The 25,991-nt window shown below is 34.9% G+C and overlaps 1 protein-coding gene across 3 annotated transcripts; it reads right to left on the bottom strand.

Annotated features, from left to right (window-relative positions):
* Positions 1-5,523: 5,523 nt before the first annotated feature.
* On the bottom strand, positions 5,524-25,872 carry LOC121372474 (deformed epidermal autoregulatory factor 1 homolog). 3 transcript variants are annotated; one of them, XM_041498801.1, is made up of 8 exons: positions 25,256-25,872; positions 20,223-20,431; positions 18,277-18,418; positions 17,729-17,782; positions 17,087-17,212; positions 16,500-16,606; positions 13,146-13,277; positions 5,524-12,201 (listed from the first exon to the last, which is right to left on the bottom strand). In XM_041498801.1, exons 1-8 carry the CDS (start codon positions 25,659-25,661, stop codon positions 11,932-11,934), a joined length of 1,446 nt encoding a protein of 481 aa, XP_041354735.1. In that variant the 5' UTR covers positions 25,662-25,872; the 3' UTR covers positions 5,524-11,931. The 3 variants fall into 3 exon arrangements, with proteins under 3 accessions (XP_041354735.1, XP_041354736.1, XP_041354737.1); XM_041498803.1 differs by having other exon boundaries at positions 12,007-12,250; XM_041498802.1 differs by lacking the exon at positions 17,729-17,782.
* Positions 25,873-25,991: the final 119 nt, after the last annotated feature.

Raw genomic sequence — 25,991 nt, 5'->3', positions numbered from 1 at the left:
TGTGTGTGTGTGTGTGTGATTCACTGATTGCGAATTTATTCGTTATACTGAAATTAACAGTGTAACATCACTCATGAATCGATCTCGCTAGAGCAAACTAGTTTTGCACGCACGCACATGTATGCACACGCGCACGCACGTGACTACATCGTACGTTTGTGGATTTAGTAGCGGCTCCTAGTTTCACCCCGTGGTAATCGACACTAAGTTAGGTTAATCTAAAAATCTGTTACACACAATACTCTAAAAATAGATTACCGCTCGTTTCCATAACCGTTACTTCTCAGAAATACGTGCGTTTTTACAATTATGGAGAATGCATTTCGCAGTACAAACACCAGGATGACCAGAAACACCCTGAAGTACGGAATTAAATAATCTAAACAATAAAATATTTAAGTAATGTCTCATTTCGATTATCAAAAACTGATCTAATAGTGAAAAATACGCGCTAATGTTTTGTTGGGGGGGGGGGGGGGGGGGGGGTCAAGAAAAAGTAGGGACGGTCACTTTAAGAGACGAATACTGTAAATGCTGGATGATTGGCCGATTCTTGAATAGCATCCGGGCGAGCCGTTGTACCAAAGGCGACCTCGCATCTGGTCGTGTTCTACAAACAGATGTGTAATTTCGTTTTGCGTGTCTGTTTGTGTAACACACACAATGACGCTGTGAGGTAGCCCGTTCAAAGTCACCCCAAGTGTGATACGTGTACATGTCAGTGCCAGTAACGGCTGCAGTTCATGGCGCAGTTTACTCAGTGACAGGGCGATTTCTTCTCTTTCACACAGGGAATCTGCTGTGTCATTACAAACATCGCCGCCTTGTTGTAACAGCACCCTGTCGTAATGTAAACACACAATTTATTTAGACTAAAATATGGCACGTGTGCAGGTGCAGGCTTTCGGGGATCGAAACACCCTTCCTACTAAAAAGAAAATATTTTTCCGGGGGATCATGACTCGACCCTCTTTATAAACTTCGCTCCCCCCCCCCCCAGTCTAGGACCCCCCCCCCCCCCCCCAGTCTAGACCCCCCTGCTAAAATTCCTGGGCACACGCCTGAGGAATGGGGCGCTCAAAGTACACTCAAAAGTATATAAATAAATAATGTAATAAACTTTATAACGGTTGGATTCAACCATTTTTCATTTTACTGCCTTGGTAGTGTTTGTAAGGAATTTACTTGATACCGAGTCGGACATCGACATAATCAAAAATAAAATTTTAATAAGTTGACTTAGGTTTCAAACAAAAGTAAAGGAGCTGTATGTATACACACATCTTTAAAATAAATACCATTTATTTAGTGTTGTCACATACATGACATTGTGTTCCGTTTAGCACGCTGCACACTCAACTGATGATGATCATTGAAGAAAAAAAATCAGAACTTTTAAAATATTAATTATGTATTTCATCTTATGTTCAAAACTCCCACCGATGTGACATCCTTCTAGCGTTAAATGAAACGAATTACAAATTGTAGTTCTAAAGGTAATCTTTATAACCGTTTTTATGTGTGTGTTGTTTTGTTGTTTAACGACACCACTAGACTACATTGATTTATTAATCATCAGCTATTGATGTCAAACATTTGGTAAATCTGAAATATACTCTTAGTGAGGAAACATGCTGCAGGTTTCCAATAGTACCAAGAGATTTTTTATATGCATCATCCCACATACAGGATAGCACATGCCACGGCCTTTGATATACCAGTCGTGCATCAAGCGTGCACTTTACCACTGGGCTATTTTGGCTACATTCACTTTGGCTGGGCCCACAGTGAGCGTGTTTGAACTCTCGGGATATAAGCATGTTAATATATACGAAACAAAAGCAGCAAGGGATTTATTATATGTACTGACACATAGAGGTCAGGACCCATATTCACAAAATATCGTAAGCCTAGTTTTACACGTAAACGTAAATCTACGACTGAAGAGCTATTCACGAAACCACGAAAACGTAAGTTACGTGTAAAGTTGGACGTAAATATAAGAGTGCCTCAGGTTGCAACTAACGCTGCACGTAAGTTGTGTACATATAATAAATCAAGCATGATCGCCGTTATTTACTATTATTTACGGAAACTATCAGCATTTCCAATAAATGAAGCAGTTTGCTATGGCGAACGCCCACGGATTGAACATATTTTTGTTCGTGATCGAACGGATGTTTTCGACTTGGCCAATTTCTCCTGAGTTATCTTTTCCTTTTTAAGAAATGTCCTCAAGTTCGTACCAAAACGCGGATCCCCACCAATACCAAAATGCCATGGTTCACTGTTCGCAATGTTATTGTTAGCAGACGACAAACAAAATTGCGTTTTGCGCATTTGTTATTTACCCGGTAGCCATCGTTTCTAATGTGTTTTTATTAATTACTCCAGTGAGAATGTTAAATCGTAGATTTACGTCCAACTAAGTTACGTTTACATTTACGACCATCTTTGAGAATAAGGTGCTTGTTGCACGTAAACGTAAATCTACTGCACACGTAAGTGCTAGTCGTAGACGTAAATTTACACTTTTTTGTGAATATGGGTCAATTGATGTACGTAGTGAGAATCTGGTGTTGAAAACAAAATCACCGGAGTTCATCTCTAGGGATCTATTGTACGACCCATCACACTTGACCCGATCGCTCTACCCACTTAGCTATATCTCGCCCTTTGTTACTCAGTACAATATACTCGAACCATACACAAATATATTGAATGTCAAAAGAAAACATACACTTTTTAAAATGAATATTTTCTATTAAAAAAAAAAGAGAGGGCCACAAGATCACCCAAAAGTTGCAAATCAGTTTTTCACAAAAAGCACGTGCACAATTAATTTGAAGTTTGCAAGTGGCCATATCATACTGAATTAAACGCTGAATTTTAGCCATTTAAAAAAAACAACAAAAAAACAACAACTTTAAAACCATATTGGATAATGAAAAGTGTGAAATGGCTACGCTCAGTCAAGTTGAACACAAACACGCAGTTTAGGAAAACTTTAATTCATTTGGAGCGTCAGATCAGTATGCTGGAGTTCGGGACATAACCAACAACTCTGCACTATGCCTACCTTGTGAAGAACGCCGTCACGTGAATGACAAAATTTGGTTCGTTTACTTTAACTTTATACGGTAACATCTAACAGCACCATTTTGAGACAGCGGCGGGAAAACGCTGACGAGTCCTCCCACCCCAAACCCTTTCCTGTCCGGGACAAAGAAAGAAAGAAAAGTTTTATTTAACGACGAACTCAACACATTTTATTTACGGTTATATGGCGTCAGACATATGGTTAAGGACCACACAGATTTTGAGAAGAAACCCGCTGTCGCTACTACATGGGCTACGCTTCCGATTAGCAGCAAGGGATCTTTTATTTACGCTTTCCACAGGCAGGATGGCACAAACCATGGCCTTTGTTGAACCAGTTATGGATCACTGGTCGGTGCAAGTGGTTTACACCTACCCATTGAGCCTTGCGGAGCACTCACTCGGGGTTAGGAGTCGGTATCTGGATTAAAAATCCCATGCCTCGACTGGGATCCGAACCCAGTACCTACCACCCTGTAGACCGATGACTTAACCACGACGCCACCGAGGCCGGTTGTCCGGGACAAAGAAGCCGGCTTAAGTCGACATGTGCGCCCACGACAGGCATGCACTACAACAGCTTGCTCTGAATGAAGTTTGTTTTAACGACACCACTAGACCACATTGATTTATTAATCATTGGCTATTGGATGTCAAACATATTATCATTTTGAGTCATAGAGGAAACCCACTACATTTTTCCATTAGTTGCAAGGGATATTTTATATGCACCGTTACACAGACAGGATAGCATATACCACGGCCTTTGATATACCAGTCGTGGGGCATTAGCTGGAACGAGAAATAGCTCAATAGGATCACCAACGGGGATTGATCCTAGACTGATCGCGCATCAGGTGTGCACTTTATACCACCGTTACGTCCCGTCCCTGCTCTGAATATGCACGTCGAGGACCTGACCCGTTTAACAAGCACGGCTCTTTCCATACGTAATGTTACCCCTTTAATTTCAGACGGAGTTGGAATTTTCAAATGTTACAATATTTCACTTTTTTAGGAATAAGTATGGTTTTTATTTTTAAAATGTATTGAAATTTAGTGAAATCGGGTTTGATATTACAACGGTTTTGTTTGTTTTTGTTAAAGAATAAATGTGAAAAATATTTGTTGTAATTTCGTTTGGCATTCAGTATACAATTCTACTGTCATGTTCTCGGCCAGTGTGAATAAATTATAGTTTGTTGTATTTTCGTTTGGCATTCAGTATGCAATTCTACTGTCATGTTCTCGGCCAGTGTGAATAAATTATAGTTTGTTGTATTTTCGTTTGGCATTCAGTATGCAATTCTACTGTCATGTTCTCGGCCAGTGTGAATAAATTATAGTTTGTTGTATTTTCGTTTGGCATTCAGTATGCAATTCTATTGTCATGTTCTCGGCCAGTGTGAATAAATTATAGTTTGTTGTAATTTCGTTTGGCATTCAGTATGCAATTCTATTGTCATGTTCTCGGCCAGTGTGAACAAATTATAGTTTGTTGTAATTTCGTTTGGCATTCAGTATGCAATTCTATTGTCATGTTCTCGGCCAGTGTGAACAAATTATAGTTTGTTGTAATTTCGTTTGGCATTCAGTATGCAATTCTATTGTCATGTTCTCGGCCAGTGTGAACAAATTATAGTTTGTTGTAATTTCGTTTGGCATTCAGTATGCAATTCTATTGTCATGTTCTCGGCCAGTGTGAACAAATTATAGTTTGTTGTAATTTCGTTTGGCATTCAGTATGCAATTCTATTGTCATGTTCTCGGCCAGTGTGAACAAATTATAGTTTGTTGTAATTTCGTTTGGCATTCAGTATGCAATTCTATTGTCATGTTCTCGGCCAGTGTGAATAAATTATAGTTTGTTGTAATTTCGTTTGGCATTCAGTATGCAATTCTATTGTCATGTTCTCGGCCAGTGTGAACAAATTATAGTTTGTTGTAATTTCGTTTGGCATTCAGTATGCAATTCTATTGTTCTCGGCCAGTGTGAACAAATTATAGTTTGTTGTAATTTCGTTTGGCATTCAGTATACAATTCTATTGTCATGTTCTCGGCCAGTGTGAATAAATTATAGTTTGTTTTGTTTAACAACACTTGAGCTCATTGATTAATTAATCATCAGTTACTGGATGTCAAACATTTGTTTTACATGTTGTCTTAGAGAAAACATGTAACATTTTTCCATTAAAGAAGGATCTTCTATATACATTGTCCCAGACAGGACATCATATACCATGGCCTTTGATATACCAGTCGTAGGGCACTGCTGGAAACAAAAGACAACATATTCATCGTCAGGGTTCAATCCTTCTACCCAAGCACCTCAGGGAAGCAATTTACTGACTGAACTAGGTCCAGCCCTTGCCAGTGTGAAAGAAACAAACCAACATTTTGATTAGTCTAATAAAATCAAAATCAAGAGTTAAAAATGTTTATTGTGAAATGATGAACGTTAAATACAAATGAACATGATATTGATCAAATATAATATATGCCTAAAGCAATAGTAACTGAAATAATTATAGTAGCCAAATGAAATTCATTACACACAACACACACACACACAGACACACAGACACACTCTCAGACACACTCACAGACACACACACTCACTCACACACACACACACACACACACACACACACTCTCACTCTCTCTCACTCTCTCTCTCTCTCTCTCTCTCTCTCACACACAAACACACATGTACTAAATATGCAAATAGGCACTTTCAATACCATCTCAAGTATTTAGCTTCACTATTTACTAAAAGACAACTTCAAACAAGTGAATGAATTAACACAGAAACATACAAAAACACGAAGGTAGTAATAAATATTTAAACTATTAATGAAAAACCCCCACCTAATAAGCTAATTAAAAACATTAATGATACTACCACAAGCGTGTGTGCAGGAATTTTAGAGGGGGGGGGGGGGGGGGGCAGGGTGTACTGTGGCTATTAAAGTTTATAGTGTGGGCTGAGTTGTGCTCCCCCAGAAAATATACTGGGAAAAAAAATGTGCTTGAGCAGGTATGGGTTTCGAACCCAAAACCCCTCCCCCTGCACACCAGCCTGTACCAGTAGTTTGAAATAGTTTTTAAATCCCTTGTGTGTTTTACACGTTACAATATAATATCCCCTCCCAAGTTTAGTTTTCCGTAATCCCTTGCACTAAAAACAAGTGGCTATGCATTTACACTGCCTGTTTTTCTTAAACACAGGTGTTCAAGCATCACCAATACTTGTAGTTACATGCATGGAAGTCAAAAACACACTTTGTAAAGTCAGCCCAAGGTCATTAACACAGTTGAAAAGGGGGTGTCAGTAGGTATGAAAAAGATGGTAATAAATCTACAAGTTGACACTATTTTGAATTGCACAACAAATTCATCTGAAACCATGAGAATCAGTGATGTGCCGATTCTCAGCTAACAAACGGTCAATGAAACAGAAAATGTAGACGTCAAAAGTCCAAACAGCTTTAACATGCCAATGCTTCGTGTTCAGGCATGTCCAATGTAGACATTTGACATACAGTATTTATTTTTTCCAGACACATAGTGGGTCATTCAGCTATTACAAAATGCCAAATCTGGTTATTTTTTATCACACCTATTTCAGGTTGTATATGGCTAAGCCCAATCCCAATGTAAATTACAAAATGTTCTTGTCAACCCCCTTTCACTGTGATCTTGAGATAATTTCATCATAACTTTTTTCCACCACAGTGGATTAATAATCTGGTTATTGGTCGCATGGAATACAAATAAAGCTATAATTTAAACTTTTAATAACTAAACATTTTCTACTATTAAAATAATTTTTTTTTTAATTGTATGTCTTTATGAGCTGTTACAATTTCTTAAAATACTATATAACTAATATAATTTTTTGTTTTTCTTTCTTTCTTTACTTATTTAAAGATGATTTTTGTAAAAATCCAGATGTGATCAAATACACATGAATTCATTACGCCCTAACAAACTCAATGTAAATGTGCAATCAGAAAACTTCATCAAGTAAATGTTCTAAAAGAAATCAACTCACAATTTCAAATTGCACACCACCATGTTTGATTTCAATGACAGATTCTTCAATCGTCAACAGAATTCAACACATGAATACAACCAAGAATGACAAAGGATTAAACGATCACCCACCCCTTTGTTTTGATAATTTGTCCCAAATTAAGGAAAGAGAAGTCAATGTAAATGAAAGGAATGTCATACAAGTAGAATGCTAATCGGAGCCTATTGTCAGCTGCTACTAATATATAATAGACATAACAAGTGATGTGAATAATGGCCAACAGCTGGCATATATGATCAGGTATTTACATAAATAAGTATCGGCCATTAAAAGGACTATCCTCAGTTTGTCACATTAGAACAGACACAAGGTATTAAAACATTTAAAAACTAAATTATAAATAATTATATAGATAAATACATCTTGAAGTCTCTTTAACCCAATTATTTAAAGCTTTGTGTTGCATTTGGAAGAAAGAATAAATTAATAATGCAAAATTACTGTAGACACAAATTCATACTGACCTGCTACATACATCACAACGATCAGCAGGGGCCATGCTTATCAAACATTAAAGGGACATTACTCAGTCTGCTGCCTTTATAACAGGTTTCCTTCATATATAATTTCTATTAGGAACAAAATTACATATATAATCCATTTTATTGTTTACAATATCAGTGGGTCCATATTCAATGTCTTTCTTGGCATCCTAATGTATGTAGTAGTTCAAACTTAGTTCTATCCTAATACATATTCAATGTCTTTCTTGGTATCCTAATGTATGTAGTAGTTCAAACTTAGTTCTATCCTAATGCATATTCAATGTCTTTCTTGGCATCCTAATGTATATAGTAGTTCAAACTTAGTTATTTCCTAATGCATATTTTTTCATATGTACAAAATTATTGACAGACAAAATCCCGTTTGGGCAAATACACACATTAGTATTTCCAGAAACACACTATAGACAAAGAGACTGGTATTCTAAACGAAAAATATAGTTAATATGTAATTTTTATGGCTTCAAAGGATTCATTGGTGAGAATACTGTTACATAGCAGCAAACTTAGCCATCTCTTTAGGGTCCATGATTAGAAATATCCATACTTAACTACGTACAATTGTGTATGACGTTACCATGACATTAAAGTCTGCACCCTTTATTAAAGACTCAAGTTTAGAATTAGGGCCTACATTTTATAAGAATGGGTCTGAAGTGCATTGAACATTCACATATTCATATTCTAAGCAAGAGAATGTATATCTTATGTTAATAATTGAATAATGTATTCTATTGTCTGAATATGTGCTACAATGGATACAAACTGAACATAGTCCCTCCGACACATCAATACAATTATGGATGTTTCTGTACAGGGTTGCTGCCTGATAATCTATTTTCATCACAGGTATTATAATTTTACCACCTGGTAAAAATCTTACATTATAAGCCCATCATTTAAAGGTATTTGGACCTCTTACACCACTGAAATAGTACATTTGGCAACCATTGGTTGTAAGACAAGTCCAATCAAAAAAAAAAAAAAAAATCCAATCTGTAAATACTTGTAATAAGTTATTAGATTGGTCCAAATAATAACGCGAATTAAAAAAAAGACGACGTTCATAACTGCAAGAATCTCAAGTTTTCCCAACTTTAGACAAGGTTTAGAAAACAAAATTGATTGTCGGCTACTGAAGGAAAAAGCCAAACCACAAAAATAAGGATTCCCCTCATTGCGTATATTAACTTGATGAAGAAAGAGTTTGATAGTTATTTCATATTAATTCAATTATTATTCACTTGTAGAGCTAGCTCTGGGTTAACACAGAGTTTCTCCATATAATCTATTAAACTTATTAAACTTAAAAAATGGCACAAAACCAGTTATTTTATTAGAAACATTGTAGTAAAATTATTTTATCAACTTAAAATAAAATTCGCCAAATGTTTTTAAAATTCCCAACTGGCGAATGTGGCAACTGTGAGAGCTAGCCCTGACTTAGGAATTGTACAAATAAAACATGATCATGTTTTGACATCCATGCAAATATGAACCACTTTACACACCTTGGTTTGTTTAGTATCAACGGCTTCACGCGTTGGCTCCAAATGTAACAGATAAATCAACCTCCCCTGAGATTCAAACCAACTGAGCTAATAGGGAAATTCCCACTAGCTATCAACACTACCACACTTGTTCATCAAGCTACACACACAGTCATCATCTCCCACTTAGAACTGATATTATGAAATATAACTCGATTATGACAATGAAGCCATAATTTTAAATAATAAATAAAATTAGATAACACTAGATGTTTAAACTGTATCTTATAAGATGAATGTACACAGTGTATATTTCAAGTCACTGAGTCTGTGTGATTTGGTCTTTAGTAGATCAAATGCCGAGAGACTGTTTTTAAGAATCTGGGCCTAATTCACGAAATCTTGCAACCTTGTGATCTCCCAGTGCATTAGAGCTTTAGCAAGTTTTGTGAATTAGGCCCAAGAACAGCAAAACCCTCAAAATAATCCAAGTCAAATCTCTGCACAAGACGGAATCCAAAATGACAGTCAGATACTTTGTCTACAAGAGATAGACATTTTTCAGGATGATTCATCTTTTCTACTTTGTCTTCAGAGGACTGCCACTCAGATTGCTTTCACAATTTATTTCAACTGCAAAACCATATTTCTGCACAAGTCAAGTATTGTAGATGCCCTATTTATACTGTATTTATATTACATGCAACCACGTCAATTAAGAAAATGGCCACAGCAGATAATGTTTTAAGTCAGGAACTGTAAGACTAAGTAGTTTACAGAAATATTGCTCAAATTATTTTGAGAGCAAACTACATTTAATGTTAATTCAATTTGTTTATTTATTTTTCTTATTCCTCTCTCTAACAAATATCCTACCCCACCCTCTACTTTTCCCCAACACTCAAAATTTAACTGGGCACATTCTTTCACTTATTCTAAAATTTCATAAATATATATATATATATATATATATATATATATATATATATATATATATATATATATATATATATATATATGTAACACACATCATTTGCATCCACTATTGTTAGAAGTAAATTCCAGAAAGAACATTTATAGCACTGAATCGCACAAGTAACACAATACTGAACAACTGATCAGGAAACTGAATTTGTTAACATACAATGATTTATCAACAGTATTAACAGTAAATATACACTATGCTTTGTACACAATAAACACTAAGTGAAACACATCCAAGTAACATAGTAACTTGGGACGTGCCAAACGAACAAAATATAACACTTTCAACTGTTCTCAGTGTTCACAAAAACATCTCACAAAATCATCACACTTTTTTCAATAGACAGTTTTTGTTAGATGTACCATTTCAAATAGTTTTAATAGTCCTAAAGAAAATCTACAAACTGTGATCTATCTGTATAAGAGTCTACTAATTTCAATATTTTTATATGTTACCAGTTTTACTGTGATATAAAATATAAAACAGTGTTATTACAATAACAGATATACTTTCAGGCATAATCTGAATAGGAACAAATATATATATACAAAATGCCTCATTTTTATTAAATTCTACCACAATTTATAACGATTCCTTCAACTTTATATCATATGAATCTTAAACAATATAACTTATTCTTAGATTATGGAGGGGTTTTTTTTACAATGTAGGTTTCCAATTGTTGTTCAACACACTGCAAAAAGTTAAATAAACTGCAAATTGGCAAATATATTTCATAATTAATTTGCCAAAAATCTTATTAAAAAATTCCCTGCTGATCTACAACCACTTTGGCTCTTTGGCTAATTCCGAGGGGAATTTAGCTAGAGATATATGGCCAAATTGCTAGTAAACTTTGCAGCTTGCTAAGTAAATGATGCACCTATTAATTAGACATGAAGATTACATTTTTAACATTGAAGGGTGAACACAGGAGGTTGATCTACAAGCAGATGCATGTTTAGTTTTTAAATAATGATGTCACAGGAATCTAAAAGAGTTCACGTCATTTTCATTTGATGAAATATTATAGGAACCCAATTTCCCTGAAACATATTAGCAACTAGTGTTTTTTATGATGTTACATTTCGATATTAGGCACCATACACCAAATAGAGTTAAACTGTATTAGTCCAGCCACTGTCACATCTGCTCTACGTACTGTACAAAATGTTACAACTTTATTTTATCGTGTTTGCAGGACTCTGGGCCAGCTGAAACTGACCATCTACTTTAGACAACCAGCTCCCATCTTTAAAACAATGAATTACTGAATACACTTATGCTTAGTTAACTATAAAATAGTTATATACCTGAATACACTATCAGTTATGATACACTCATCATACATTGAATGGCAAGCAGTCATGTTTTTTTCATCAAAATTTTATATACTTTTAGTAATTAGCACATAACAAGCCGAATTTACAAAGTCTGTTTTTCTTAAACGCAGGTGTTTAAACATTGTAAATGTATGTAGTTACATGTGTGTAAGACAAAAACAGGTGTTATAATTCGGCCTAACAAGTTTTACCATGACATTAATATGAAGAGAGATAACTCATGACAACATTTGTCAACATTACCAACACAACAGAACAAGGCGACCATTCAACATATATGGTCACCATCACAATGTCCAACTGTGTACCGTTTTCAGTTCCTGGAACAAAGTTCAAAGTTTAACTATTTCGACGGATCCCTAGTTTCATATTTGAGCTACTTGTGTCTGTACATGTGTACACAAGTGACAGACTTCATTCCTTCTCTTTATCGGAGTCCACCTCCTCCACCTCCCCCTCCATGATCCCATCGATGTTGTTCTGGTCAGGCTGGTTCGTCCACGTTACATTGTACGTCACTTTGTCGTCTCCCGTGGCAACCACTGTGACAGTCTCTCCTTTGCCGTGCAGTTCGGCCCTGGCCTGCGCGATTGCCTGGTGCACAGCCAGCTCTTTCTGTGCCCGCTCCTCAATGATCGCCCTCTGCAGGATCATCTGTGCATCCAGTCTTGCCGCTTGCAACGCCTGCAAGGTACGAGTTAATGTCGGAGGTCACATAATAGGTTGGCATGGCCTGCGTAGTAAAATATAGTCATTCTAAAGTCAATAGAATACTAGCAGTCAAATTTTAAAATATTTCCTTACAGTTTGTGGTGATAAAACAGTTACAATGACCTCCTTCCCTTAGCGCAAAACAAAGCTACCTCTTTTTTTTTTTTTTTAAAAAGACTCATAATTAAGATATCAATTCATTAGAATATTTAACATATATCCCCAAAATATTCCCATTCCAGAAAAGAAAACCAAAAACAAAACAAATGTCCAACTTTTACATAGAGTTACATCAATGTTCAACTTCTCAATTCTGATCTGGACATCGTTCCACGAAGCGATCTTAGCACTAAGATCACCATAAGTGCATAACTACATTAGTTGGCCCTAAGTTCACTCTGTGGAACAAGGGCCAGATCAGAATTACTTCTAATTCTAGACAAATCTGAGTAAAAGACAACACTATTTCTAATTATAGCCAAATCTGAGTAACGGACGACATTAGTTCTAATTTTAGACAAATGTTAATAAAAGACGAATTACTTCTAATTCTAGACAAATGTGAGTAAAAGACAACATTACTTCTAATTCTAGACAAATGTGAATAAAAGACAAATTACTTCTAATTCTAGACAAATGTGAATAAAAGACGAATTACTTCTAATTCTAGACAAATGTGAGTAAAAGACAACATTAATTCTAGACAAATGTGAGTAAAAGACAACATTACTTCTAGACAAATGTGAATAAAAGACGAATTACTTCTAATTCTAGACAAATGTGAGTAAAAGATAACATTACTTCTAATTCTAGACAAATGTGAGTAAAAGACAACATTACTTCTAATTCTAGACAAATGTGAGTAAAAGACAACATTACTTCTAATTCTAGAAAATGTGAGTAAAAGACAACATTACTTCTTGTTTCTCCTTCTCCATCTGGTTCTTGAGCTGCTGCAGGGCCTGCTCCTTGGAGAGGAGCGACTGGTGTTTGAGGTGGTCGATCATTGCCTTCAGACCCTGCGCCTGCTGGATCACACTGTTACAGATCTGACAGGAGCAAAACAACAATCCAGTCACATATAACAATGGAGTTTAACAAAACATAACAATCCAGTCACGTACTCGTATATATAACAATGGAGTTTAACAAAACACAACAATCCAGTCACGTACTCGTATATATAACAACGGAGTTTAACAAAACACAATTCAGTCACGTACTAGTATATATAACAATTGAGTTTAACAAAACGCAACAATCCAGTCACGTACTCATATATATAACAACCGAGTTAAACAAAACACAACAATCCAGTCACGTACTTGTATATATAACCACAACAGTTTAACAAAACACAACAATCCAGTCACATATTGGTATATATAACAACCGAGTTTAACAAAACACAACAAGCCAGTCACGTACTCGTATATATAACAACGGAGTTTAACAAAACACAACAATCCAGTCAAACAACGGAGTTTAACAAAACACAACAAGCCAGTCACGTACTCATATATATCTAACAACCGACTTTAACAAAACACAACAAGCCAGTCACGTACTCGTATATATAACAACCGACTTTAACAAAACACAACAATCCAGTCACGTACTCGTATATATAACACAACAGAGTTTAACAAAACACAACAATCCAGTCACGTACTCATATATATGACAATGGAGTTTAACAAAACACAACAATCCAGTCACGCACTCGATATAACAACTGAGTTTAACAAAACACAACAAGCCAGTCAGGTACTCGTATATGTAACAACCGAGTTTAACAAACCACAACAATCCAGTCACGTACTCGTATATATAACCACAACAGAGTTTAACAAAATACAACAATCCAGTCACGTACTCGTATATATAACAACGGTGTTTAACAAAGCACAACAATCCAGTCACGTACTCGTATATATAACAACGGAGTTTAACAAAACACAACAATTCAGTCACGTACTCGTATATATAACAATTGAGTTTAACAAAACGCAACAATCCAGTCACGTACTCATATATATAACAACCGAGTTAAACAAAACACAACAATCCAGTCAGGTACTTGTATATATAACCACAACAATTTAACAAAACACAACAAGCCAGTCACGTACTCGTATATATCTAACAACCGACTTTAACAAAACACAACAAGCCAGTCACGTACTCGTATATATAACAACCGACTTTAACAAAACACAACAATCCAGTCACGTACTCGTATATATAACACAACAGAGTTTAACAAAACACAACAATCCAGTCACGTACTCATATATATGACAATGGAGTTTAACAAAACACAACAATCCAGTCACGCACTCGATATAACAACTGAGTTTAACAAAACACAACAAGCCAGTCAGGTACTCGTATATGTAACAACCGAGTTTAACAAACCACAACAATCCAGTCACGTACTCGTATATATAACCACAACAGAGTTTAACAAAATACAACAATCCAGTCACGTACTCGTATATATAACAATGGAGTTTAACAAAATACAACAATCCAGTCACGTTCTCGTATATATAACAACCGAGTTTAACAAAACACAACAATCCAGTCACATACTCGTATATATAACAATGGAGTTTAACAAAACACAACAATCCAGTCACGTACTCGTATATATAACCACAACAGAGTTTAACAAAACACAATCCAGTCACGTATTCGTGTATATATAACAACTGAGTTTAACAAAACACAACAATCCAGTCACGTACTCGTATATATAACAACCGAGTTTAACAAAACACAACAATCCAGTCACGTACTCGATATAACAACTGAGTTTAACAAAACACAACAATCCAGTCACGTACTCGTATATATAACAACCGAGTTTAACAAACCACAACAAGCCAGTCACGTACTCGTATATATAACAACCGAGTTTAACAAAACACAACAAGCCAGTCACGTACTCGTATATATAACAACCGAGTTAAACAAAACACAACAAGCCAATCACGTACTCGTATATATAACAATGGAGTTTAACAAAACACAACAATCCAGTCACATACTCGTATATATAACCACAACAGAGTTTAACAAAACACAACAATCCACTCACGTACTCGATATAACAACTGAGTTTAATAAAACACAAGCCAGTCACATACTTGTATATATAACCACAACTGAGTTTAATAAAACACAACAAGCCAGTCACATACTTGTATATATAACCACAACTGAGTTTAATAAAACACAATGATCCAGTACAGTACTTGTATATATAACCACAACTGAGTTTAATAAAACACAACGAGCCAGTCACATACTTGTATATATAACCACAACTGAGTTTAATAAAACACAATGATCCAGTACAGTACTTGTATATATAACCACAACTGAGTTTAATAAAACACAACAAGCCAGTCACATACTTGTATATATAAACACAATGATCCAGTACAGTACTTGTATATATAACCACAACTGAGTTTAATAAAAACACAATGATCCAGTCACATACTTGTATATATAACCACAACTGAGTTTAATAAAACACAATGATCCAGTCACATACTTGTATATATAACCACAACTGAGTTTAATAAAACACAACAAGCCAGTCACATACTTGTATATATAACCACAACTGAGTTTAATAAAACACAACAAGCCAGTCACATACTTGTATATATAACCACAACTGAGTTTAATAAAACACAAGCCAGTCACATACTCGTATATATAACCACAACTGAGTTTAATAAAACACAAGCCAGTCACATACTCGTATATATAACCACAACTGAGTTTAATAAAACACAACAAGCCAGTCACATACTTGTATATATAACCACAACTAGTTTAATAAAACACAATGATCCAGTACAGTACTTGTTATATTTAGGGAACTAATATTTGTTTTGTTTAATGACATCGGCTATTAAATGTCAAACATTTGGTAATTTTGATCAATAGCCTTAGAGAGGAAACCCGCTACATTTTTCCATTAGTAGCATTTGAGGTATTTTTTATTTTTGTACATTTCAAGTGTCATCATTTGTATGACTCAAAACAGACTAACTGGTTTTAATACAAAACAGAATGTATATTTCAAGTGTCATCATTCGTGCGACTCTGCCTGTAGGTGAGATGCCTTGTGAGTGTTTCTAATAAAAAGTAACTGATCTTAATACAAAACAGAATGTATATATCGTGTCATCATGTGTGCCACTCTGCCTGTAGGAGAGATGCCTCATGAGTTTGTCTCTAAACAAACTTACCTCTTCCAGCTGCCACCACTGCTTCTGTTCGTTGACATCCATTGTGACGATGGCCGTGCCTGGCTTCGACCCGGGACCCAGTGAGATGGGTGTCATCACAACAGCATCTGGTGAAAAATAAAAAGAAAGAAACATTTGTTAATGACACGTTTTAAATTGTGGACATTTGGTGTTTAACATATGTATATAGCTATGCTACTTGGTCAACAGGAAATTAATCTTCTAGACAAGATACACAAATTTCAATTATAAGTATTTTACATCTTTTATTATGACCATGTACCTACAATACGTAGATTTATGAAGACCACGTACCTTTAATACCTAGTTTTATGTACCTTTAATACCTAGTTTTATGAAGACCACGTACCTTTAATACCTAGTTTTATGAAGACCATGTACCTTTAATACCTAGTTTTATGAAGACCATGTACCTTTAATACCTAGCTTTATGAAGACCATGTACCTTTAATACAATTTTATGACAACCACATACCTTTAAAAATGAATCCCTGATAAACCTCAAAAAGTTGTTTAATGATTTAGTCCAACAAAGTGGCACAATAAGTAATAAAAACTGTTTGTACCTCCAGAGATGAGATTTCCATGGCTGTCAGTTGTAACTATGTGCACCGTCTCACCACTTTCTGCATTTGTCACTGATATTGGCCTTGAATTGTTAGCCATCGATACTACATTGGTAACTGTCAAACCTGAAGAATTAAAACCAGAAACATAGAATAGCAGAGTACTGACATAGGATAGGTCCTGATATAAAAACAGGTTAATTGGGTGTCTAGAACAAATTCAGTGTCTACCAAACTTAAAACACCAGATATTACTTCCCTTTCATTTCCCTAGAGGGGTGTTCAGGAGACGGCTTTTTTTGTGTTGACTGTTAGTAGTAATGACAGAGGCAGTAACAACATAATACAATTCTACACCTCATAACCTTCATGTTAAATATTTCCTTTTTTTCTTGAAAGAAAACTATTTTCAAAATTGATTAGCAACTATTATTTTCTGAATAAAATGTTCCTCATTTAAATCTGCTCATACAGTTGTATTTTAACATCATTTCTTGGGTATGTCTTGATGCGTATGTATCTTAGGATATTGGCTTTATCCTGCAAAGATTAGATGGCAAATGTGTGGGGCATTTGTCATTTGACCTACATCATATGAATAATAAATGATATTAGAATAACCACTTTATTTGATAACTTTACCGTTTTCCAGATTAGTAGGTCCATATGTATCGATAGCCTTGTCATCTAGCATACCTACACATAAAACAGAATAGAACTTCTTATTCAAATACTATATTTTATATAATTAAATATCTTCTTGTTATTAAAGTTATTATTATTATTACATTTTAACATCACATCGTTTGTTTATATTGTATGGTCAAATATCAACATTTGTTTCCTGATCATAACTATGGAAAAGGTAGTTCCGTCAATAAATTCTATCTTTTCAGAGAGCATTTTATTCAGTATCGCACCAGAGAATGTTACACAATTTTAAAACATTAAACAGTAGTTGCTAAGCTAATTTCAAATGACTAGAAATGTTGACAATCAAAATTTTTAAAATAAAATATTCCCTAATTTTTTATCATCCATCATATCTTGCCAATATTTAGAGAGTGCAGGATAAATGTGCATCATATGATATTGAATACTCGCCAGTAAATAAAGTTCTATTCTGTTCAGAAATAAAAACCATCAAGTTGTGACATTTATTTAGATAACAAAAATAAAGTAGTGTTTACCTGCTTCAACTTTTGGAATTACTGTGGCCGTTTTGTTGACTTTCATCTTCTTTGCTGGCGTCGGATGAGGAGACATAGGCCCCCCACTCTCGCTGTCCTTCTTCCGTCTCTTGTAGGGAACAAACAATCTCACTGGACCAGTCTGAAATCACATCAAAATAAAAATATATATATATTTTGGAGTTTAACAAGAACACATTTTTTTTTTTTCATCCCATCTTTTCCTTCTGCCATATGTAATTTAAATTTTTTAAATTTTAAATCCTTTTTTTCTAAACTGATATAATAATATACATTTTTTTTTAAACGAATCGGGGCCATTTAAAATTTAAGATTATGGTAGCCCCACTCTCATGGCAAGTGATATTCAATGTTGGGCTAGTAAATAACTATTATTGCTATGCCCGGCGGCTAGTGAAATTTTTGGTCAAATGTTGCAGTTGTCTATTTTGTAAATATGAATATCCTGCCCCATCCCAACACCCCAATGTTAAATGTTTGTGTTTTTAAGCTCTATCTTCCTGTTTAGGTGACATATCTGATTATTACTATTATTTAGTAAAATTTAATCAACTTAATGAGAAGTGGGGCTGGTGAATTTTTAATCATGGCTAGTAAATTTTAAAAATCATTGATCCCATGGCTAGTGGATTTTATACAAATTCTAGAAGCCCCGAGTATATTTATCAATAATTGTTTGGTTACATAATGTCATCCATAAAACTTGTACATTCCTGCTTTGTTTATCAAAATCGAAATATGCCAACGCTTATAATTTCCCGAAGTATGTTAAAACTGATGGGATTTAGTGGCATCACGTAATCCTATGCAGAAAAAAAGAGTTGAAACATTTCCAAGAAAAAAATTCAAATTTGAGACATTATAACCAGCAAGAGTGTCAAAATCATATTAATAGCAAAATAAAATACAAAATGTGATAAATATGAAGTTACATTAAATACTGAAGAGTTACTGATTACCTCCAAATGCATTTTTTTTATTTGTAACATAAAATCTTGAGAGTGCCAATTCCAACTGCATTTTTATGTATCATATACATTTCTAAATTTGCGAGATATTCCATACACAATTTGATGATTACTGACCTTGTTTTTTGTCATATTTGTGGAATTAAACTCAGTATGACTCAAGATGTTATCTTTTTGTTGAAGGACAACAAAGTGTTTTGTCACAAGTTTGTGCTTGTTTACATTAGAATTAGCAGTTGACGTTGCCTTACGTTACCTACTCATTAATTGGATAGAATTTTGTCTCATCTTTATTTTCATTGGTCAGGGCAATATCACTTTTGATGGACCGGTGGGACCATCTCAGGGCAATATCACTATTTACGGAAGGTCATGTGACTGACTTTTTACCAATAAGAATACAGATATATTTTCATTATGTAATAAAAATACTTATTATCATTAAAATAAATGGTTGTGGGATCAGCCAATAGCCTGAAATATATATTGAGCCTATATTCACAAAAATACAATTATGTTATAATATTCATCATGACTGCAAAAATGGTAAGAGTATACCTTTCATTGCTACCATGTCCCCTTTCCTAGAAATCAACATCAAATGCTGATTTGGCAAGAGGAATTTTTATCGAAAATGTTCAGACCCATAAGAAATTAATATCTTACACAACCCATATAAGTAACAGAGTAATTAAAAAAAGAAGTGGGAAGACAGGCAACCTATTTTATTTTGCATAAAACATTGTGGTCTTGTAAATGATTTAATAAATTTAATGAGTAAACAGAAAAAGGGTCACATTCAACCAAATTTGTATGACAAATGAACAAAACAATTGTTTGCAGGTTTTAGATGCCTACAGGTTTTACACAATGAGGCAAGTTGTACTTTTTATAAATAATACTTAACTAAAAACAAAAACGCCCTCTCCCCTCCCACTACCACATTTTTATACTGACCACTGACTCATCATCACAGCATGCAGCACAGGTACAGGACGTGGCGTGAGGCTGTAAAATATTGTCTTCAATCAAACACTGCAGCGTCCGACCTCCGTAACGAATACTTCGCTTCCAGTCTTTACTGCTCGCTCGGCCAGCCTGGGTCTCAAATTCGTTAGGTGTAAACCACTCGCCTAGTGGAGTTTTAATGCACTTCCCTCTCCCACCTGAATAGCACAAACAAAACAAAGCAAATAATTAGTATATAGCATATTCATTGTAATCAAAGTAGGAGATATTTTTCAGATTACATACTTTCAGAAGTTTATAACTTTGCAAATTAGATGTAAATTAATCAATACAATTTGTGTTCCTAATATTTAAATGTATATGATATTGATGATACCAAAACACACTCCAGTTGATATATGTATTAAAAACTAGTCGTTACATATACATGTATTTATTTACATTGGGGGGGGGGGGGGGGGGGGGTTAAAAAAAAACTAAATGTCTCTGTCACTATAAAAATATTTAGGTTGCTGACAGTTGCATCCATAGTTGTTTATCTAACAAAAATCATGGGGTTTCTTTTAATCTAAATTTACATAGCTGAGCAGTTGTTTTTATCACGTCAAAGATAAAAAAAATTGTTGTGTGTTTTTGCACTCAACTTTGATATTTTGTTTCATATTTGTTATGATGGTTAATTTAATATATTTAAGCCGCAAAATCAACAGGAGGCAGCAAACAAAAGCCACTGAAAATACACCATTTTGAAATGTCCACCGTATTTTTTAATACAGTATATATGTTACAGTCAATCTGTGAAACCAGTCATTATGCGTAATGCCTAAACAAATCAGTCATTTCGAGAAGTGCCTGTGACCACCAGGCAATACGCAAAATGACTGAAAATTCCAGGCATTTCACGAAATGACTGAAAATCATGGCCAGCCATTACGCAAAATGACTAAAGTGCTATCTATAATACCACACCACTCAAGTCCTAATGTAACGCTTTATTTAATCTCAAATCAAGTCACTTCAGAAGTTGTACATGAAGATGAAGTTGAATGTTACCAAGTAGTCAGTGTCAAATCATTAAACTGACATATTGGTATAGAAAGGTCACTTTGATAGCAGATAGTATCCATGTCTGCTCTTTGGTCCACTATCAGCTGCTGCTGTTTTAAGATCTTCTAGCATTGTGAAATATGCATCTTTTGAAATTAACACTTTTCTACAAACTTCATACTTTTTGTAAGGCTCAGTTTTAAATTTATCTTCATTGGACTCTGCCATCATGTACTGGTTGCAACAGAAGAACTTTTGAGTAAACCCCATAAACATGTTTAGTTTTATAAATTTGTACTAAAGAATTAGAAGAAGCCACTGAAAGTAGCCATGTCTTGATGCATTTGTTTATAGAAACACAAAGCAAGGCTAGGTTTGAGAATAAACCAGCGAACCATTACAACTAATCAGGGATGAAAAGAAGCTCCTAGATAACAAGACATCAATAATATAGCAGATGCTGTGTTGTTTGTTTAAGAATAAACCAGAGAAACAGTAATTACCAGAACCTTTTGTTAGTAATATTCAAGTGGTATTAAGCATATTTTCTATGATTCTTTAATCTGAAACTATAGCGAAAGTTGAGTAATAATTCATATTAAGTAGTATTTTAAATCGTGTAATCAATATACTTATCCTTGTTTGTTCTTAAAATGTGGTTTAAGACCAAAAGCCTGTATACGAGTGTCAACAATAAGACTTGAATCACTTTAGTCATTTTGCGTAATGGCTGCCCATGATTTTCAGTCATTTCGTGAAATGCCTGGAATTTTCAGTCATTTCGTGTATTGCCTGGTGGTCACAGGCACTTCTCGAAAAGACTGATTTGTTTAGGCATTACGCGTAAAGACTGGTTTCACAGATTGACTGTAACATATATACCAAATATACCCATTTTTAAGAGTGATAATGTATATCATAAGCTTTTATTTGCATTTGTCTCAAATTTTCAGTGTTGCTGCCATTAAAAAAAGTCATACTGTAAATCTAATAAGTTGTCTAATTTCCAGTTTCTTTCTTGCATTACTATAAACTTTTTTGTATGTGTTAACAATGTAGTGAAATCTGTCTAAACCAGAAGCTGATCAAAATAGAATTCTGTTACAAGTGACCAAGATTCATGGTCCCGTTGTTTCTAAATGCTAAAACATTACCAGGCTCTAAACACCAGATCCTGTTTAAATGTGATAAATATTACGTCCCCGGCATTATCACATTTAGACAGCTGTCACTGTATTATAATAGTGTATATGTCATCCATTTTGGCGAGTGAAACATTTAGTACACCTTACAGTCAAAACTTTCCAAAACAAAACTATTCAATGTTTTATCAAAACATGTATGTTTTTAAAAAAACATGTGCATACAGTAATAATAATATATGAAAATGCTTTTAAATATTTTTAAAGCAAATTACAAAATGGAGTCCTTGACAACTAAACATTTTTTATCATAAATATAACAATTCTGTCTCAAGTCCTGCAATTGTCCAGGCTTTAAGCTGTTGCTTGCCAAATCGCAAAATTCCAATTAAAGTTGAATTTGGTGAATACATATCATTACTAATTAGCTAAAAGCTAATTCAAAAATCGTCTGTCGTTTATGGATGTTCTGCCATTTTTGCCAGTTGGCTAAAGGAAACTTCAATTTGGAGATAAATTTATGTAGCAATTCCCCAACTGCTATTATTTCATGGGTTTGCACCTAAACCGTGATTGTCTTACAAGATGGGAAATGAATGGTTATAATATTGGTAAAATTGTTTGGTCAAAAATATAAGATGCATATTAATACATAGAGGATTCGTCACGAGTATTTTTTAATATGGGAAATATCAACCGAGGCTTCGTTAATCTGTATTTGTCGAGGCTCTGCCAAGACAAATACAGATTAACAGGCCGAGGTTGATATTTCCCATATTAAAAAATACGAGTGACGAATTCTATTTATCATATCAGTATCACTGTCAATTTTGTTTATTTTCCACTTAAATGATTAATAAACAAAACCCCAATGCTCGGACGTAACAATCTGTTATGACGTATGAATACATGCACATGTCAATCACTCAGCTGATAATCGGTTTGTCAATACACCTTGAAGGTTATCTATGCTTTCTGAAACTAGGTTAAAAGCGGAAACAAAGATTGTACTATTTAAACAATTTAATACTAATTTAACAGTTTTATATATAAACAATGAAATTATAATAAAATAATTGACAACAGCCAAATGTTTCAAAATAACTTTTCGTGGCATTTTGCCGAGTACTACGTCATTGTCAGACATAGGCCTATCCACGTCACTGACCTATCTAAGGGCTTCATCAAGTTCAGTCTGAGTCTGTCGAAAATAAGTCTTCGTCGTTTTAGGGGGACAACAGGACTTTTAGGCTGAGCCACATTTATTACGATGTTGCTTTGGAAAGAGGTAAGACTGTTCGGTTCGTAATGTCCCCCGGTTTCTTTTCGTACACTGATGTAAAACTTGCACAGAATTACATCGAGTTCTTTGGGGGGGCATTTCATGTATTGGTCTGAACTCATTGATTGATTGTAGATAGTTTTCAAAAATGCGCATGTCGTATAGAGTTTTTTTGGCAGTATTCTTATTTTCATTTTCTGTAATGACATTACCAATCATCATATCATCTACTTCTACAAATCTACAAGTTTTGTTTTTGGGCCTGCCGGATTGTGGCGTCTGCTTCGATGTCCGTGGATCTACCCTATCCCCTGTTTGCACTAACTAAACGTTCTGGTGACAATTCAGCTTGAATCATAACTATATAATTACCGGACGGTAGAGTTGCTTTGATTGTAGCACTTCCTTTTTTATCGATAGTAACGCTATCTCCGACTTCAAAAGACGCCATGTTTGTTTGTCAACAATTTTGACAGGTGAAAATAGTTCTACGTTTTCGGTATATAATTTGCATAATAATGTAATTTGCATACTTATGTTCTAAATATTTGCATACTTATGTCTCAAAATATGTGATTTATGTAATGGGCGTGCCCAATGCTATTCCTTAGTAGTGATATGATAAATTTATATATTAAACACTCCCAGAAAGATTTTATGTTTCAATTTTTTTATTTAAGGACCATGTATATTTATGTTAGGTATATGCAAAGAGTTTTTTCAGCTGACATCATCACAATCATGTGACCTCAATTTAACCAGATAGCAAAACAGCGGACTGGGGAACAAAAATAAAATAAAGTTAGTCTTTCAAAATCACAATAAGAAGTATGTCATGTTTAAGAATGATTGTGATTTCTTAAATCTTTGCTCGTTCTAATTTATTGTAATTTGGAAAGAGTTCGACCCGTTCCCCTCTATATTAAAGTCTCTAAGACAAACCCTAAAACTAACCTTAACCACTGAAAGGGGGGATATGGGTCGAACTCATGCCCCAAAATTAGCTCCTTACCGGAGTGGGGTATTGTGATTCAAAACCACCTCTGTGTTCAAATATTACAATTTATTTGTTTTAAATTTCTTGTTGTTATTGTTCTTTTAATTTGTTTTTGTTTTTAATGTAGGCTCAATATCAGCTTGAAATAATTTTTAAAAGACCAACATAGTACATACTACAAAAGGTTTACATTACAGTCCAGATCCATATTTTTGTTAATGCCAAAAAAACAGTTTTAAAAAAGGCTTTAAACCCCCCCCCCCCCCCAGTATAATATCCGCCCGGTCCCCTCCATTATTATTTTTAGTTAGGGTTAGGGGTTAGGGGTTAGGGTTAGGGTTGGGGTTGGGGTTGGGGTTGGGGTTGGGGTTCGGGTTGGGGTTAGAGTTGGGGTTAAGGTTAGGGTTAGGGGAGGGGGGGACCGGGCGGATATTTCCCCCCCCCCAAAACAAAAACAAAAAAAACTAAAGATCAAACAAACCAAACAAGAAAAGAAATTTGGTAGTAAAAGTTAATATAGTCTAAATTATGGCTATTAATTATTATTATTCACCAGAGCCAAATTTTGACTTGTGCAGTTCACCATTTGAGGATTTGCATCTAACTGGTAAGACTTCTGCATGAACACAAGTATCCCATTGATATTTGAAACCCTTTTCTCGACTAAGAGGGGTTGAAGGGGTCGGTGGCGGGAGCGGTGTCGTTGGAGTTTTTAACCCCGATTCCAAAGACTGGTCGTGGATGACAATGTGCGTCGTTTTGATGCCACCAGCGGCGTGAAGTTGATCTGCAGTTAGAAGACCCTGAGATGTTGCCACAAATACATGTTCTGCAGGAATTGCGCCGTTTTCAGCTGAAATTGTAGTTGTTTCTGGAGTTCTTTCTCCGTTTTGTTGATCTTCGACGAAAGATGATTCGTCATTGCTCGGAATTTCCTCCGAAATATCAACTTCTGACATCGCGAGTGAAAAAAGTTGACAAAAAAACCCAAATTGCCTCCAATGATAGCACCGTGACAGATTGAAAATAAGTTATTAAACGTACTGAATTTAAATGCCACAAAAATAATCTGCAAAAATTATAAATTTAAAGAATAAAGTTTAAAATTGCGAAGTAATCTCGGTCATTTCCGTTTCGTTAACGAAACATGGCGGAAAATCGAACGAGAGCGTCGTGTTGAGGATTGACTGGTATACTTTTTCCAATCAAATATGACAGAACACCGTAACATTAATAAAGCTGTCGGTTCAAAAGGTCTCTGCCGTCTCCAACCCAATCTCACATACGTT

The sequence above is a fragment of the Gigantopelta aegis genome, chromosome 4, assembly GCF_016097555.1.
Source record: "Gigantopelta aegis isolate Gae_Host chromosome 4, Gae_host_genome, whole genome shotgun sequence".
Taxonomy (NCBI): Eukaryota; Metazoa; Mollusca; class Gastropoda; order Neomphalida; family Peltospiridae; genus Gigantopelta; species Gigantopelta aegis.
This window is presented reverse-complemented; position numbering and strand designations above follow the sequence as displayed.

Bases quoted from the DNA above. Each gene is read 5' to 3' on its own strand.
- LOC121372474 (XM_041498801.1), bottom strand. From the start codon at position 25,661: ATGTCAGAAGTTGATATTTCGGAGGAAATTCCGAGCAATGACGAATCA. The intron at 20,432-25,255 runs GTGAATAATAAT...TGTGCTATTCAG, and splicing joins CAAGTCAAAATTTGGCTCTG to GTGGGAGAGGGAAGTGCATT. The intron at 17,783-18,276 runs GTAAACACTACT...TTTTATGTGTAG, and splicing joins AATTCCAAAAGTTGAAGCAG to GTATGCTAGATGACAAGGCT.